This window comes from Leptinotarsa decemlineata, unplaced genomic scaffold (assembly GCF_025532065.1).
Source record: "Leptinotarsa decemlineata unplaced genomic scaffold, Ldec_3_MD MMD2_P_RNA_scaffold_12, whole genome shotgun sequence".
In the NCBI taxonomy this organism is placed as follows: domain Eukaryota; kingdom Metazoa; phylum Arthropoda; class Insecta; order Coleoptera; family Chrysomelidae; genus Leptinotarsa; species Leptinotarsa decemlineata.
In genome coordinates this window covers 14,337,596-14,356,214 of record NW_027412526.1, presented here as the reverse complement: position 1 = coordinate 14,356,214, position 18,619 = coordinate 14,337,596, and the positions used below count along the sequence as shown (strand labels likewise).

Below are 18,619 nucleotides of genomic sequence, written 5' to 3'. Positions count from 1 at the left end.
TTCAAAGATATTTCGGATTGTTCAGTGATAAATTCTTCAGTCAAAACCTTTGGGTTAAATGGTTTAAAAAATATTGGTAACACCTGTTTCATGAACAGCGTAATTCAATGTTTATCAAATACGAGATGGTTATTGGAATATTTGAAAAAGGATGAATTCATGAAAGATATCAATACTAGTATTTCTAGTATGAAGGGTGCTTTAATAAAATCGTTTGCAGAAGTCATCAAGGAGTTGTGGTCAGAAGATTCTTTTGATAAAGTAGTAAATACAGCCTCCTTAAAAAATCAGATTCAAAGTTTTGCTCCTCGATTCATGGGTAATTCCCATCAAGACGCCCAGGAGTTTCTCCGTTATCTTTTAGAAGGATTACATGAAGAGGTTAATATAATTAATGAGAAACCTAAACCAATCTTAACGGAGATTGACGAAAAATTGAGCGACAGCGGAAATGCAGTAACATTTGATCCTTTCTGGGATTTGTCTCTCTCCATACCACAAAGAACCGACCAATTGAGTTTGTGGCAATGCTTAGATTATTTTACAAGAGAAGAAACTTTGGATGGAATTGAAAAACCGACGTGTTCGAAATGCAAGGAAAGGAGAAAATGCATAAAGTCCCTATCAATCCACAAGTTTCCCTATATTTTAGTAATACATTTAAAAAGATTCTCTACAACTGAAAATAGAGGCAAATTGAATGATGTCATCGAATTTCCTCTAGAAGGATTGGATATGGACAATTTTGCAGGAGAAAATGTGGCTACTTGTTATAATCTATATGCACTTTTAAATCACAGTGGGACTACTAACAGAGGACATTATACAGCATACTGCAGACACCCGTATACTAGCGCGTGGCACAAATACAACGATTCACACGTGTCACCAATTTCACCAAAGTCGCTTGTGAGTGGAGAAGCATACGTCCTCTTTTATGTAAAGGATGGAACAAAATCGCGCCTTCAAGATAACCGAGGGAAAGTTTAACTTTTAGTTTCTTCAATTTTGTAATTTTTTTCAACATCTCATTTTTGTAAATAAAACTCATTTATTTGGAAAAAAAAGTGTCAAGCTAAAAATAATGGTACCAACTTGAGGAGTGATCCATTATGGATTTGAAATAATTATGTTGTGGAGAAGCCAATATAGAATAAAGTATTTTAGTATTGGAAATATCCAGCTGTTCAAACAAGTCCAGTCTGAGGAAATTTTTATTATCTATTCTATATAATATTTTGGAATTTCTGTTGGGGCTGAAGTTATGATTGTGAAATTCAATGTGGTGGCCACATGCAGATCTGTCAGGTTTTTTTAAAATGTTCATTAATGCGAGGAAAGAGTTCTACCAATGTAAGATGCAGAACAATCAGAGCAGTCCACTTCTGTGTAATTTGTTGATTTTGTCTTTAGAATTTACTAAAAAGTTGCATAAGTAATCTTGAGATTTAAAAGAACTTTTTGTGCCAGGTATGGTATTTTCTATGAATTTGGAAATAACAATACACATATTTCGATCAAAATAAGGTAAAGAAAAATATTTCACACCCTTGAAATAGAAAAAGACAATAAATTAAACTTTTTAGATCTTACTATAACAAAAATTAACAACAAACTAGATTTTTCCATTAACAGAAAACCAACTCAGACGGGATCATGTCATCCCCTTCAATATATTTCATCCTATTTAACATAAAATGACCTCCTTCAATTGTTATGTCAACAGATTGTTGAACATTCCTTCATCACCCACCAATTTCAATACAGAATTGAATACATTAAAACAGATTGCTGTCAACAATGGTTATCAACCATCTATTATACATAAATTAATTAGTAAATTCAAACACAGGTCAGATAGAAGATTGGCCTTCACCTCTACCACCTTGGATAGTTCACCTTCTGTGAAATATTTTTCTTCACCTTATTTTGATCGAAATATGTGTACTGTTATTTCCAAATTTATAGAAAATATCATATCTGGCACAAACATTTCTTTTAAATCTCAAAATAACTAACGCAACTATTTAGTAAATTCCAAAAACAAAATCAACAAATTACACAGAAGTGGAGTCTATCAGCTGGACTGCTCTGATTGTTCTGCATCTTATATTGGTAGAACCTGTAGACCTCTCTATATTCGCATTAATGAACATTTAAAAAAAATACTGAAAAATCTGCATTTGGCCACCACATCACAATCATAACTTTAGCCCCAACAGGAATTCCAAAATATTACATAAAATAGATAATAAAAATTTCCTAATACTGGACTTGTTTGAAGAGCTGGAGATTTCCAAAGAACTTTCCAATAATGACCATTGCTTGAATACTCAAGTAAACTTAAACAGGAATTTCCTTCCCCTTCATAAAAGGATTATGAATTATTAATTAATCAAATTTATTACTAAAATACTTTATTTCTATATTGGCTTCTCCAACAACATAATTATTTTTAATCCATAATGGATCACTCCTCAAGTTGATACCATTATTTTTAACTTGACACTTGACACATCCTGTCTCAAGTTGCCCTCCTTTCATATAATACTTTTACTAAACCACATGGCCTCAATTCAAAAATGTATTTTCTTGGCTATCAGCCTATTTTGTTTTATATTCAAATTTACAGTCAAATATTACACATGTGCCATGTACTCATTTTGATACTTACTGTTGCCTGACAAGTAAGTAATCATAACAATTTTCCAAATTTCATAACATCAAAAATTTTTTGTCAAATTTTCTTTTTCATAAATCTTTCTTTTCAATCAGATCACTTACTTTCAGGTGGGCACTGATGATGACGAAAGTCGAAAGCGCTTTGCAATAATTTTATAATTATAAACTTTCATACAAATACCTCTTCGATTCATTCATAGTATTCGTGCCACGTGCCAGTATAAGGATGTCTGCAGAAAGCTATATAATGTCCGCTGTAGGTAGACCCACTGTGATTCGAAAGTGCATATAGATTATAACGACAAGGAGTCACATTGTCGGCTGCATAATTGTTCATATCTAATCCATCTAGAGGAAATTCGATGGCAACATTTAACTTGCCTCTAAATCTTTCTGTTAGAGAAAATCTTTTAAAATGAATGACTAAAATACGGGGAAACTTATGGGTCGATAGAGACTTTGTGCATTTTCTTGCATTTTTCCTTGCAACTTGAATACGTCGGTTTTTCATGTCCATCCAAAGTTTCCTCTCTTGTGAAGATATCCAAGCACTGTGATAAACTCAATTGGCCAGTTCTTTGTGTCGCTCAATTTTTCGTTAATCTCCGTTAAGGTCGGTTTAGGTTTTTCAATAACTCTATTAACGTCATCATGTGAACCTTCTAAAAGATAACGAAGGAACTCCTGGGCGACTTGATGCGCATGACCCATGAATCGAGGGGCAAAACTCTGAATCTGACTTTTTAAAGAGACTGTTCCCTGCTCTACCAGATGAATCTTCTGACCACAATTCCTTGATAACTTCTGCGAAAGCATTGATTAAAGCACCCTCCGTACTAGAAATATTAGTATTGATATATTTCAGGTGTGGCCAATATTTTTCAATCCATTAAGCCCAAGGGTTTTGAGGAATGTATCACTGATCTAATTGTGTTGTAGCTGTTGGTGAAACGTTCGCCACCGCTGTTTTATTTCCAGTATTCACGGATGCAATGATTCTTCCCATCATTGGACCAACGGAATGAGGAATTTTGAAGTTAAATTTCTTGAAACTGAATCAGTGTATTTTGTGTAAGAAAGATAATTCCAGAACTTGTTTATTTTCCTTTGCATCTTCTGACACAATTGGGAAGTGATCAATCTGCTTACTCCATTTTACGATGTTCATAGGAAATTTTGATTTGTGGGTTCAGGAATATTTCATCTAATTTTTGAGAAGACGGAAGATTACCCAATATCGATGTGGCATTACCCCTTTGAATGGCGATACTGATTCTTTGAATTAAAAATAAATAGGCTCGGTTGTCATTGGTAGGATTCGTCATTCTTCTACCAATTTCTTTCAACAATTCAGAAGCATGAGATCCAAAAACACCAAAGGTTTCAATAGCAACAGGTAAGGAACAGTAGGAACTTAGCAAAGTGGAGTATTTCCGAAATTTCGATTTTTCTGCAATTGTAACAGCTGCACCAGTGGAATTAGACGTAGCGGCAAGGTGTGAAGCTGCAACTTTACTAGCATATCTCCAATTTTGAGGAATTTTCCAGTTTCCTGTTGAATATGATCGGTTGCAAATTTGCCTAATTTTGGAGTGAAAATCATCATTCTCAATGTTCAAAGCAGTCTCATATTTTGTGTTTCAACAGTTTTCAATTTGGGCTAGAGTGTCATGGAAACAAATGAACTTTTTACACCCCAAATGTCAGTTTGAAAGTAAATTTGTTAAAAACAGTGACAAAATGCCCATTGAACGTCTTAATTTACGAGAAAAATTGAAATAATAAGATGATTTAGTGATGGTGCTCGAAGTAGCAGACAAGTTGCTCGAGAATTCAACAGAAGACATCCGCAACGAAATCGTATTCGACATGGAATGACAGCCTCCGTGAATATACTCAATGAATTTGAACTCTTTTGACGAAGTAATGGCGAAAAAATAACAGGACACAATTTAAAATAGTGCGAGAAACATTCCTAAAACTATGTCGCCAATATTTTTTTAGCAATCGTGTTTTCATCCACTGGAATGACCTGCCTGAGCATATAGTTTGTGCCTCATCAATTGATTTTCAAAAATGCATTGGACAATTATTATCGAAAATGTGGAAACAAACCTTTATTTTTGTTTGTTATTGTCGAAACTGTTTTCTCTTTAAGTACAATATTAAATCATCTGAGAGGCTTTGAAGTTATACAGACTGGAAGTTTCGCCTTCTAGAAAGTCTTAGGACGGTCTAAAAAACATTCCACAACATTCAAAAATATTATGGAGAATTCTGGATGTTATGGAAGTTCGGAAATAGTCTGAAATGTTCGGGAAAATCTTGGAATATCTCAGATCATTGTGGAACGATCAAGTGGTAGCTCTCTATTTCCTTTCGTGATGAATTTTCAAGTTTCTACAAGAAGGGGGTGCTTTTGAAGAAGAACTGGAAGTTTCGCTCTCTGGAAAGTTACAAAACAATTCAAGACATTCCAGAGTATTTAAGAGTATTCCACATCATTTCACAATATTTCAGAACTTCTTGGATATTATGAAATGTGATGGATTTTTGAAGAAAAATCTGAAACGTAAGGAAACATCCCAGAATATCTCACATCATTCTGGAACGATCAGGGAAGTCATATGTTGTAGTTGCCCTCTATCCCCATCCATGAAAGAGTTAGGGATAGAGTTTTCGCCTTTTGAATTTTCTAGAACAGTCCAGACCGTTATAGAGTATCGAGAGCATTCCACAACATTATAGAACTTTCCGAAATATTACTGTATGAAAATATGTTTTTGAGTTATTTGGATTCAGATATATAAACAGACAGACGGACAGGTAGTAGGTAGGTTCAATTTTTTTACTAGAATTAAGTATTTATTATTTTAGAAATAATTTTCCAGTTTTTAACTATCTAGTTCCTAAAAGAGGAGACGTTCGCCATACTAGACGTCACGAAAACCAAACGTGTGTGTGAAATTTCAGCTCAATCGGTTGAGGTTAACTAGTTCAAAATTCAGTTTCAACATTTTTCCACATTAACATAACTGATAGAGTTCAATGAAAGCTTTGATAATGAAAAAAATATTAATTTCATCAGGAACGTCTCACTACATCGAATTTTTACGTCAAAACCTATCTTTTACACGAATGTCACCAAAATACGAAAGTTGTAGAAACTGAAATGGTATGGCACATGGCATGAATTTGACGTAATGAGAATTCGACGTAGTAGGTTTTCGAAGTTAATAGGAATTCGAGGTAGTGAGAATTCGACGCAAAAAGAATAACTTGTCTAGGATCAGGAAGTCCCACTATGTCGAATCATCGTTACGAAGAAATCTAGCTATGTTGAATTAATTTCAGTTTCGACAACTTTCATATTTTAAAGATGTCAGGGATAGGGATGGCTTTCTACGGAGTGAGATTTCATTGTAGTAGGAATTCGACGTAAAGAAGAATTCGAAGAAATGATACACACCTTTTTTATTGATTACGAATAGAATATTGAAATGAACAGATATGCTCCTGTGCACAGGTGCGCTTCAATTATGTGGTGAATAAAATACTAAAAATCCAGTTCCTTTCCCTTCATAATCATTTTTTTTAATAAAGAGGTTAAACTCGTAGAGAAATGAAATGTATATCTCATTGAAGTCATATTCATTGTTAAAAAAAAGCAGTATAATTTCAATGAGCTCTGTAATTATAACCATCTGAGACAGACTCTCAATTCGTTTTTGAAACAATTATAAATATTTTTTAAGACCTTCAAATGGGCATTTTTACGCCCAATTCTCGCTAGAAGAACATTTTTGGAAGGAAGCACTATTGATAATATTCCAGCTTTTAGCACATTTCTCGTTTCAAATCTTTGTCTCAAATATTTCTCAATTATTCCCTTCTGTTAGCGGAGTATAAATTACTCTTCAACAATCTGACTCGCAACGAAACAGTTTCAAAGTAAATATTTACTTCTGGAAATTGAAGAAGGTCGTTTTGCGATGAGAAAGAAGAAAGAAAAAATCCAAGTTTGTATAAGCTTTATTAGAAAAATATAAAAATATATAAGTGTATACAGATATCAATAAAATACTTTCGCTGAAAACTGGCCATATGCAAAAGAGAAACCTAAATGAAATGTTTCTCAATAATAATAATGAGTGTTTCGAGATGATTTGGACGAAATGTAATGATTTGAAGAGAAATTGAATGAAATTTACTGAATTAAATTGTTGATTATGATTGGTACACGCAAGATGTGTTTTTGGTATTGATGATTGGGGTTTAGGTTCAATTATGTTTCACAATAGCAACAAAAGTCTTTTGAAAAATCGGGTGATATCTTGTCGTGTACCTTAGCTCTCTGTGGCTTTACATTAATAATAATAATAGGTGTTTGTATGAAATCTCAGCATTCTATATGAAATACAGGGTGGACAAACTTAGAAAAATCCTAGTACTTTTGATTAAAATGAGGTACTTTTTCAGATACCATTTTCACCTCCAAACGAGGACAAGTATCATCCCTTAAAACTTCGATAGCATTTTTAAAATGCCCTATTGACACATTGAGCTGAAATATACTTTATTCGGGCTTGTACTAGTTTTTGGAAAATGCTCGATTAGACGAACGTATTTTTATTTGCTGTCTACTTTCGTAGATGAGGCTACTCAAAAATTGAAGCTGCAGAAAATTGACTATTTCCGAAACTCACTTCTGGTAATGAAAACTATTGGAATGTCACCTTCTTTTTACTATTATGTGTTTCATACTTATAGTCATTCATTCATAATTTTTTCAGAGAATAAACAACTGTTGTGAAGAAAAAGACTGCAACATTTCACGAAAATAACCCATTTTTGGAATTATTTTATCACTCCATTGAAGTTTTCTTTCAATATTTGTTGGCAATATTACGGAAGATCATTGCATTGAATAGCATTGATGCTCCCTGGGTGGCTCGGGTAGTTATTAATAAAACCTACATAGAAACGAAACTAATGACCATTTTTTGCTACTTGGGAGCATCTAAATGGTCCATTTCTTCCATGTCTCCGGAAAACACTACAGTCTCATGGATGAATTGTGTTTTCTATCCTTTTTAATGACACCCATTTCAACAATCTCGTTTTCTGCATTAGGTCTAACTTCCACAGAAGATGATGCTGTTGTCAGACAAAAATAGTCAAAAATTGATCCAACTAGTGTAAATAGAACTTAAAAAACACTATTTTCTCCATAAATTTGCAATGAATCGCTGAAACCTAATTCTAAAACTCAGTACCTATCCACTGTTGAAAGAAACATTCTATCCAAACAAGAAGGCAGTCATTCTCATTGGGCGACATTCGTTATGACTCGATTTTTGTAACCACATATGTAGCAACATGCGATCAAGCAATTTACAAGTTCTTACTATCAGAAGTGAGCTCTTGAAATAGTGGATTTTTTTAATTTCGAATGACTGGAGTTCCATTTAATGAAAATTCTTCGAAAACTAGCGCGATCTCGAGCACCATTTTTTATGTTCACTTAGGTAATTGAATATCTACTAATTAAAAACTCTGAAACGTTCTCGCACAGTTCGACGCGACTCGATAATTCCAATGTCATTCGATGTGGCAGTAATTTTTCATAGCCACTGGTTGTATTTTATGAATTTCATTTATTTTTTGATATCCCTACCAAAAAAAAAATCAAGGGGGCGACAAATCTGATGAAGGTTATTCATTGCTTTTTATCATTTCCAACGAGTACCGAATACCCAATCTTGGTCTGAATTATCATTATGACGAAGATCAATGATTGATGTATTGACAGAGCAATGCTTTTTCGCATCATTCTCGTATTCATCAGTATCCAGACTAATAATTTCTTCGGCACTGGGTGGGCAAGAGAGGAAACACGGATTGGTCTCCACGGTCGCCAGATTTGTTGCTTTCTGATCTTTGAATTCCTCAAAACATAATCAGACAATTTATAAAAAGAAAGAATTGTTAAAGAAGACCTCGAATTACTCTGAAAATGCGACTGAATGTGCAAGATCATTTCGGACAGAATTTTCAGTCATCTGATTGATCAATTTCTTACTGATGGAATTTAATAAGGAGAATTTCAAAGCAATTTTCACCATTGCCATCGCATGAAAACCAAAAACATTGCACCTCATTCAATAAAAAATCAACGAGTCTTTGAGTTGCCGGAAGGCGCATTTTCTGATAACGGCTTTGTATTCCTCATGAGAAGTTAGAATGTATGACCATCATGTATGACCATTAAATATGAGAGAAAAAAACAAAAAACGATGATACTGTTTTCTGAATACTTGATACTGTCTGAATGATAAGATTTCAAAGAAACACATAGAAAGTCCCCACAGGAATAACTATAGCCATAATAGATTTTCAGGATAAACTGTTTAATTTCAAACACTGAATGAACGATTATCAAATAATCCCACATAATGGATGCAGGAGTTATATATTACAAGGTATGTATTACAATTGTTGGTTATGATGCTGGTGCTCTTGTTCATTATCTCACATACCACATCTATTATTCTAGATTTTCCAGCAAACAATTTCTCCAGTTTTTAGTTGCACCAGCACATCAATTTAATAATTTCATTCCAACTTAAATCAGGTCTATGCTTTTTCATGTTATTTAAGTTGATGAGGCATGTAGGAAGGAGCGAATGCGTTGTTTGAATTTCTTGATATTTTAGCGATTATTGATAAAATATTTTTAGATGCTTCGTTGAATTGATTATAATAATTTTTGAGGAAAAGACCTCAATCAAACTGAAAATCCCATTAACCACTTTAATTCTGATGAAAACAAATCGACAGTGGTGTTCCTTAGGAAACAACCAAATTCATACAGGTGGTGATTACTTTTCATATTTTAGGAGAAAAAAATTCATATGAATGTGTGTTCTAACTTGCTTCGTTTCTGAGTAACAGGGTGTAAATGTTTTACTAAAAATATTGTTCTTTCATTAATAACCCAAAAGTATTTTCGCCGATTTTGATGAAACTACGTGTGTTTGTTAGCAGTAATAAGGGCTTCGTCTTCATTGAATTACATTACGGGTAATGATTCCAGTGGCGTCACAGAGGTTACCTGATTGATATTTATGGTAAAATTTATTATACAGCACTGTTTCTCTACAAATTTACATTTTCATCAGATTGAGTTATTGATATAAAAAACGTGTCTGAAGACAAACTTCAATACAGAAGCAATAAACTGCAAATACATATTGAACACACTAACAATCTTCCCGTGCAAGAGAACCTATTTTGTATCCGCGGCAAGCCACTTACTCACAGAATACCCCAGGTCAAACAATGAAAGAAATTAGTTTTTCATTTTTAGTGCATTTGTGTGGAAGCTTTCCTTCAAAAATTTTTTTATGATTTTTATTTTTAAACATTATTGAATCGAAATAAAGATTGAATATATGTATTGAAATAATGGATACAAAATATTTACTTTGAAATAACTTATAACTTTATTACCGAAATGTAAAGTGAAAAACGATTTAACCACTGCTTGCACAACATTCTAGATATTTTCAAGATGTTAATAGGGTCTTCTCTCTCTTTTTTCGAGTAATTTAAAAATAATACCAACAATAGGAAGATGCTGATTGTTAACCACAGAAGTGACACTAATATCACTAATATCGTGAATCACTAATAGAGTGAAATTTTTTGACAGTAGGTGACAACTAGTATAATCAAATTGTTTCAGCGTACAAATACGGTTGTATTAGTATATAATATCAATTTTATAATACCTATCAGGAAATATGTCCTAACAGAGATATTCCAGGATAAAGAACTTTCACCAGATTACACGTTAGACTGCACGAAACTGAATCTTTAACAAAACAGGCTGAGCGTCCTGGTAGACCGAAACAGGAAGCAATTCTTCAAGAACTTGATGGTAATTCTTCAACAAGTACCCAAAAATTAGCTGCACATTGCAATATCAGTTCTCGAAGTGTTTGGAAAGTGTTGCATACAAATTTGTATTCATACCACAAGCAACGGGCACAGGAACTGGTACCGCAAGATTCTCCCAGACATTAGGATTTTTGTCAGTGGTTCCTTGAAAGAATTGTACAAAATCCCAATTTTACTCGTGAAGTTTAATTCACAGATGAGGCAAGTTTATCAAGGCATGTCATCATTAACATAACAATCATTCTTGGGCCTAAGACAATCCTCATGCTACTGTAGAAAGTGGATTTCAGCAAGAATTTTCAGTGAACGTCTGGGCGGGAATTTTTGGTGTTCATCTTGAAAGACCGCATTTTTTTCCTCCTCAACTCAATATTGTGATGTATAGACAATTTCTAGAAGATACATTGCCAGAATAGATAGAGGATGTACCAGAATTAATAGAGGATAGTGAGACGAAAGATGTGGTTTATGCAAGACGAGGCATCTGCTTATTTCAGTGTCACCGCTCGTGAATATTAACTGATACTTCTGCTCGCTAGTGGATATGTCGTAGGGGACATCAATCATGACCATTTAGATCGTCAGACTTGAACGCTTTGAATTAATTATTTTAGAGATATTTCAAATCGCTTGTTTTTGCGACAGATGTAGATAAAAATGACTAAAAAATCAGAATTAGGCATATTTCTAAGTTTGTTCAAATGGCGGCGAATATCAAAACATATTTTTGAATTTGAATGATGCGAGATCCCCATTTCTACGCCACTGACTCTGATACGATGAAGTGTAGCTATTTCAAATGATATTAAACTTAGCAGAAACAGTGCGTAAAATGATTTCTACCATAAATAGCAATGAAGTAACCCTCTGCGAAGTCACTGGAATTAAAATTCCAAATATAATTTCATGTAAAGGAGCCGCTTGTTACTCATAAAAAATACATGTGGTGTAATCAAATTCAGCGAAAATAATTGTGGATTATCGATTGAAAACAATATTGTTAGTAAAACATTCGGAAACGAAGCAAGTTAGAACATTCGTTCATATGAACTTATTTTCATAAAATGACACCCTGTATATCATATTCTAGATTCAATGGATGCCATTTGAAGAATAGCCAGAAAACCCAAATCACGAATATCAAAGAATATTGTTGCAAAGCCAAGCTTCGAAGTCGACTTTCGCTTTTCCTGCAATGCCAAATGGATACTATCAAGTTCAATGATGAACCATATTGTGAAGGTTCTGGGAGTTTGATAATTTGCCTTGAAATTCAATTCTGAGGATCCTGATAACATATTGAGATTCCTTATGAGAGTCTTCAAAAATATTTTTCAAAGTTTTTCACAGTTTCCTTCCTATGGGGACTATAAATATTAGCTAGTATTAGAGGAAATTTGTGACAGTACCTTCTTGGCATATTCCTAAATTCTTATTCTCATCACAAAAATCAAAATATTGGTGTGAGAACGTTATGCAAAAATCATCATAAGCGCACTAGAGAAAAGAATTACTCAGAACAAAACTAGGATTCAAAAGCTGATGAATTTTGTAGTGACAGTTGTTGTTTCTAAATAGATATCTGGAAATGTCTAGACAAAGAACAGAAATAGGGACTAGTGAAACAGGAAAACAAAAAGAAAGAATAAGAAATAGTAGTTCTTCAACATGTACAAGAGCAGTAGTTGATAGAGAAGAAATATTGTAATTAATTTGTTAGTATTCAGGAGTAAGGAGGAGCGACTGAAAGTTATATAGCTCTGAAAGAAATCCAGATATCTTGAAAAAAAAAATTTAGTGAACACTACCAGAATTGTTACTCTACAAGTACATTCTTACAGACAGAAAAATGAAGTAAACGGATATCAACTCAACAGAGTAACTTAAAACTTGAAAAATGGGAGCAGAGGAGAATGAAATCAAAAAAGTATGAAGGTAGGGAGAGCGATAGAAAAAAAAAGATGGAAAGACAAAAGTAGATGAAGAATAAGGGAGAAAAGAAGAGAGAAAGAAGCCATTGAAAGAAAGAGGAAAAGAAGAAAGAGCAAAAAAGTCTATTTTGGATTACATAATGGTTTTCTTTAATAAACAGTACGTTAACAATATAAAAAAGTTGTTATACTATTCGAGTTACTCAAACAACTCAGGCCACATTCTTGGAAAGGTGAACTGGCAAGTAGGTACAACACTGAATTTCCTCTCTGGAAAATAATTAATTCACAAGCTTTTCATAATACTGCCCATCACTATTTGTCACATAAATACTCAATAAATAACTAGAATATAGTAGTAAAGCTCCCGAATAGCGTTCGAAAATCAGAAAGGCCTAACCGAATACAGCGTAGGAGTTTTGATTCTTAGACAAATCGAACCTGTTCTGTTGCCTGCTGAGCTGGTCCTGTTGAAGTTTCTTCGAATACAAGTAATTGTTGTAAAGTAACTGATCGCGGTACTGCTTTTGACTGAGATTTAAAGGAATGTACCCATTATTTGACGGCTGCTGCTGGATTATTTGTGTTGGTTGTGCTTGGAGGATATAAGGGTTTACTTGGAGTTGAGTTTGAGATGCTTGAGGAGCGGAATACCCAATCAGTTGATTATGTCTAGCCTGTTGAGGCACCTGTGAAGCTGCCTGCTGAATCAGCTGATTTTGGTTCACTTGTGATTGGTGGTAAACGATTTGCTGATTCGGTGGTTGTGCTGGTAGAGCAAACTGATGAACGGGTGTCTGATGATACTGCTGAATTGTGAGAGGTTGCTGCTGCGACACTATTTGCTGTGTTGGATAAACTTGAATACTACGGGCCTGGGGGCTTTGGTGGTAAACAATTTGTTGAGGAATAATGTCAACGGTATTTTGACCATCGTCACTCCTTCTTCCGAATAGGGAAAACAAGGATGGCGGACGAAACGTCGTGGGCTGCAAGTGTCCCCCCACTAGTTGTCTCGGGTGGGACGTACTGGAAATTTCAACTTGTTGTAGCTTCTGTAACAACAGAAACAACATTAGAATAAGGGGGGACACTTGCTAAGCACTAGGTCTGGTATTGCATAAGCGAGGCGTTAAGAGTGTTTGCTGTTATTATATAATATATACGTGATTCACAATTATTTGCAGACTCGTGAAGTAATTGCTGGGATGATTATAGTGATGTAACGTACAGTAATTGACGGTACAGCCATATTTGGGTTGATGTATTCAGTCTTCTGTATAATACCGGAGCACGATTACAATTAATGATACTATGGAATCATTTAGATTATTTATTGTTTAGTATTGAGTTATAAGTGCTTCAAATTTCAACAGGAATAATACAGTCGCTTCCATCACTACATGCATATTTTTTTCCATATACCAATAATTCAAAAGTAACATTTTCGAAATCAGTTGATCATTTTTCAATTATCAGAAATTGTGGTTTGGAAACGGATATTTTCAACTGCAACTCTTGTTCAGATTTAATTTTAATGTGAGCGGACTTTAATAATGTTCATTTTAGATTTATAAAAATGCAGTGAATGAATCCGAATTGATAGGTAATTTGTACAGATAAAATAATGAAATTTCACTACGATGGTAATTATATGAAATGAATAGTAATTATATGAATTCATTTAGCGAGTTTATAACTTGAAAAAATCATTATCAGAATTTCACATCGAAATCCATATCTGTTATTTGTTTATAATCTAACTGCATCACCAAGATGTTTCACTATTTGGATTCTGTGAAAGTTGGAGATATAATTGTGACACTTCCTGAGACCCAGACATAATGCCTATTTATTTTATAGAAATGATCTGAACCTTGATAACTCACGGGTGAAAGGAACTTTAGGAACTTCAGGAACAGTGCTTGAGAATTATGGAAAAGAATACGTTAGCTATCTGTAAGCGAGACAATATAGGGAGTATAAACAGAAAATGAAGCTCGAGAATAAAATCATCCTGCAACATCGAGATGCCTTCCAGGTACACCTCGCTCGAAAGGTAACCTTAGTAAATATATCCGAGAATTTGAACAGAAGAATTATCAAGAGAGAATATATTTGCTACTTTAAACGAAATATTCTTGCATTTTGATCTTATCTTTTTTGGAGTAGTTAAGTAGAATCTAGGGAAGCTGTATCAACAAGAAGTGAACGATGTCACAAATTCTTGAGTTTGAAGTATCGCATGGAGCATGTGAACTCATCAGAATATTGGTTCCCTTCTCTGCTAGTCTGCGATTTTGAGAGATTAGTAATTGTAGCATTTCCTTCCAAAAAAATGTGTTGTCGCTTGGTTTTGGATACTGAACGGTGATACCACAATTCTGTCATCAAGTTGAAACTCATTAAGCAAACGGCCACATTATAACCGCAGATATCATTTCATCTATGCGGCATTCAGGGATCAGTCGATGCATAGAGTTTACTTCAAGAACATTGAAGACCCTGGCTCACCAAAATACTTGGTTTTTTTTTCAGGTCGAGTTGGATTTGTCAGAATGATATCTTCAATTGCTTGGTTTAGGTTTGGTTAGGAATCACACGTTGAAAGGTGAGACCTTGTTAGTCCTTAGCTCGCACAAGTTTCTCAACTTCTGAGAGTTGTTGTTCGTATGCGGGCGACAGCTGATTAACGGAAAAACAGATTTTAAACAGACAGATTTTTAAACAATCGTCGCCTTGAGTATGTAAAGGTGCTATGAGGCGCATGAAACCATCCCGTCCATTATATATTGGCCCTGCTAAGTGCCTCATTAACTCCTCTGTTACCTCTTCTTCTCAAGTGGAGGAAAAACTTAAAATAAATGAAGATCTGCTCTTGAAACTTTGGTGAAATGGTCTATCTGATTTTTGGAGTCCTAAGTGGAATGATCCCCACTTGCCCTCTCTACTCTAGGGTCTTAAGATCATATCAGCTTGCCGCAATAGTCAGAAATATTGGCCTAGCAAATGCAAAAGGCTGCCATTTTTGGCTCATTGTGTCTTCTCAGGGCACAGGATTCTAGCACCCATTGGCTACTCCCGTCGGTGTGGCCACTGGTTAATAACTTATTTCATTTTTTTATGTTTTCATGAAAGTTTAGCTATTTTATACACACACTTGCATTGAATATTTTTGATCTATTGATTGCATTGAACTCCTTTACACTTGTAAGAGAGGTTAGTGATATTGTTAAGAAGTCTCGAGAAGCGAGGCGACTTCCAAATTTTCCACCCTTGATTTTCTTTTTCAGAAAATGATATTTTCAGTCCTCACTGTTCAATCTCCTATGACTGGTAGAATAATCTTGAATAAAAAGGGGTGAAGTGAAGCCTCACTGTGTTTCCTCAAAGCTTCCTAATATATTATTTGTTTCAGAAAAACTGTATGAAACTCATGTCAGTGGAAATAGTAAGGGGAATAGGTGCCAACCTTTGAGACGGAGAATAAAAATTGTTCGACTTCTTCTTTGACTTTTACAAAAATAAATTTCAATTTCTCAAGAAATGAATATGGAATACATAATTATTGTTTGTGAATGCTGAATATTATTCATTATACAGTATCAATTTTATCTTCCTAATTAAGCACCCAACTAGTTCCAAGAAGTTTTAGAACCATCTGAAAAAATATCGCCCTTTCCATTCTCTTCAAATTTTGCAGGTTAGTGCAATCATCCAAGGGTTTGGCGTTGGGAAAAATATTCAATTCATATGTTTTTCGAGATGCTCAATCCAAAGTTCAACTTTGTGCCTTCGCCAGAGGTCGCATTAATTCTCAAATTGAATTAGATACAGTTTCCTGTAAAATGCATATATTGACTTTGAATTTCGGACAATATTTGACCTTGAGGAAGCGCGTTGAGAAAATATCACTTTTTTATACTTAGTGAAAACATACGCGTGGTGGCGTTTTGATAACAATTTTATATACTTAAAATTGGGAAAGAAAGGTTTTTGCTCCCTACTTCTCCATCTCCATACAAAATAGCGAGTGTGTAAAGAAGTAAAATTTCTTTAGCTCCATCTATCATCCTCCACACCACCACCCCCAATAACAATCGAACTGAAAATCATGTAATGAAGGAAAATGTTAAAATTTTATTTTATTTCAACCCAGTTTATTTATATGGAATTAAATTGAAAAAACAAGAAGCCAAACTCCATGATAATGAAATGAATACATACATACTTTATTTCGAAGTGAAATTGACAATATGGCGACTAGAATATAAAGTCAATATCTACACCTGCTACGAAATGGCGAAACATTTAATAATTTCCTGAAGATAAACACATTAATATCGATATTTATTGAAATACTCCTTTCAATCTGCCATATGGCAAATTCAACAACCCGATTAGTTTTGTTAAGTTATTTTTTGTTCATAAAAACGGCAAAAAATGTCAATATGACAATGAACATCATTGTTCAGTTAGAATATTCTTATTTAGTTTTCGGTTTTACTAGTAGAAAGGTACCAAGTCAACAATCTCTGAAATGGTCAATTCTCGTCCATTGAAAGAAAAATTGAAGTGATTTTTATTTACGGTGCGATGCGTAACTTTTACGAGACCGAAAGAAGTTTCAATGAACGTTTTCCGATCTGTAGAAAATATTTGAGGGAACTTGTATCCAAATTCAGAACAACCGGTAGTGTACATAACAAAAAGTCCCCAGGTCATCCGTCCATTCTGGAAGAACAGCAAGCGCAAATAATTGGTGGGATGGTAGTAAATCCCGAACAGTCTACTTATTCCGTCACGAATGTTTGTGAGGTGTCTCCTTCTACTGTGAGACGACAATTAACTGAAGATGACCCTGGTCGAATAACAGAATTCTGACGGAAACCATTACAAGGCATCTTACATATCTCCACAATATTTGTTTAAGTGACGATTGTCAATTTTTTTAACGGCAATGTTCACAGACAAAATTGCCGTTATTGGAGTGACACCAACCCTCACGTTTTCCGGGAAACACATACCCAATATCCAGAAAAAAATCAAGTTTGGGCAGGAATATTGGGAAACCACATTGTAGGACCTCTATTTATTGATCAAAATTTAACAGGGTAACTGTATTTGAATATGCTGGAAACTACTATTGACCCTCTGATCACTGAAATCGTCGAAGCGAATCCTAATGAATTCGATTTGGATATTGTATACCAACAATACACAATTCGTTCGAATAATCTGATGCTGTTCAATGTTGAAGAATCGAAGGCAGAAGGTTTAGAGGCCAAAATAGCTGATGACAAAAAAATTGCTATTCAAGTACTTGAATCTATTGGGGTTGAAAGCAACGATCTAACTAAAGTGGTCCACATAGGTCGACAAGGTAATAAACCCAGGCCTATCAAGATGATGTTATCAAACTCAAATGCAGTTGGTCATGCTCTGAAACTCAAAAATAGATTGCTTGATACAAAATTCAGAATCGCTTCAGACAGAACAAAAATACAGCAAGAACAAATGAAAAAAGTACAGGATGAGTTAAAGCAACGCCGGGATCGAGGTGAGCAAAATCTCGCTATTAAATATAGGAAAGGCATTCCGATAATTGAAGAATTAAAAAACTAAGATATAACTCTTACCACACGTTGGAAATATATTATCAAAATGTTAGTGGTGTAAAAACTAGACTCGATGAATTTAAATACTCTGTCCTGTGCTGTAATTATGATGTTATTATTCTAACTGAAACATGGTTAACTAGCTCCTACTATGATTCAGAAATTGGTTTAAACAACTATAATATTTTTAGAACTGATCGAAATGAGAACACAAGTAACAAGTCTCGAGGTGGCGGTGTGATGATGTGCTTCAAAAAAGAACTAAACGTAAAAGTACTCACTGGATGGAATTAGTACAAATGTTGAACATTTATTCATTCTTCTAAAAAACAAAAGCGCAAATGTGATTTTTGGAGCTACCTACATACCTCCTCGTTCAAACTCCGATATCTATATAGAGCATTGTATTACTGTCGAACAAATATC

At 34.3% G+C, this 18,619-nt stretch overlaps 1 protein-coding gene across 3 annotated transcripts in view; it reads right to left on the bottom strand.

The window, feature by feature from the left end:
- The window catches only part of Skeletor (DM13 and DOMON_DOH domain-containing protein skeletor), a 175,761-nt gene that overhangs the window by 37,087 nt on the left and 120,055 nt on the right, over window positions 1-18,619 (bottom strand). The window contains exon 6 of one of the 3 annotated variants that reach the window (XM_074174550.1): window positions 6,697-13,630. The exons of the other annotated variants lie outside the window; for them this stretch is intronic. Coding sequence (XP_074030651.1) covers window positions 12,971-13,630 — 660 coding nt within the window. The 3' untranslated portion in view covers window positions 6,697-12,970. Of the gene's footprint in view, window positions 1-6,696; window positions 13,631-18,619 lie in introns of those variants that run through there. 3 annotated transcript variants of the gene reach the window in all.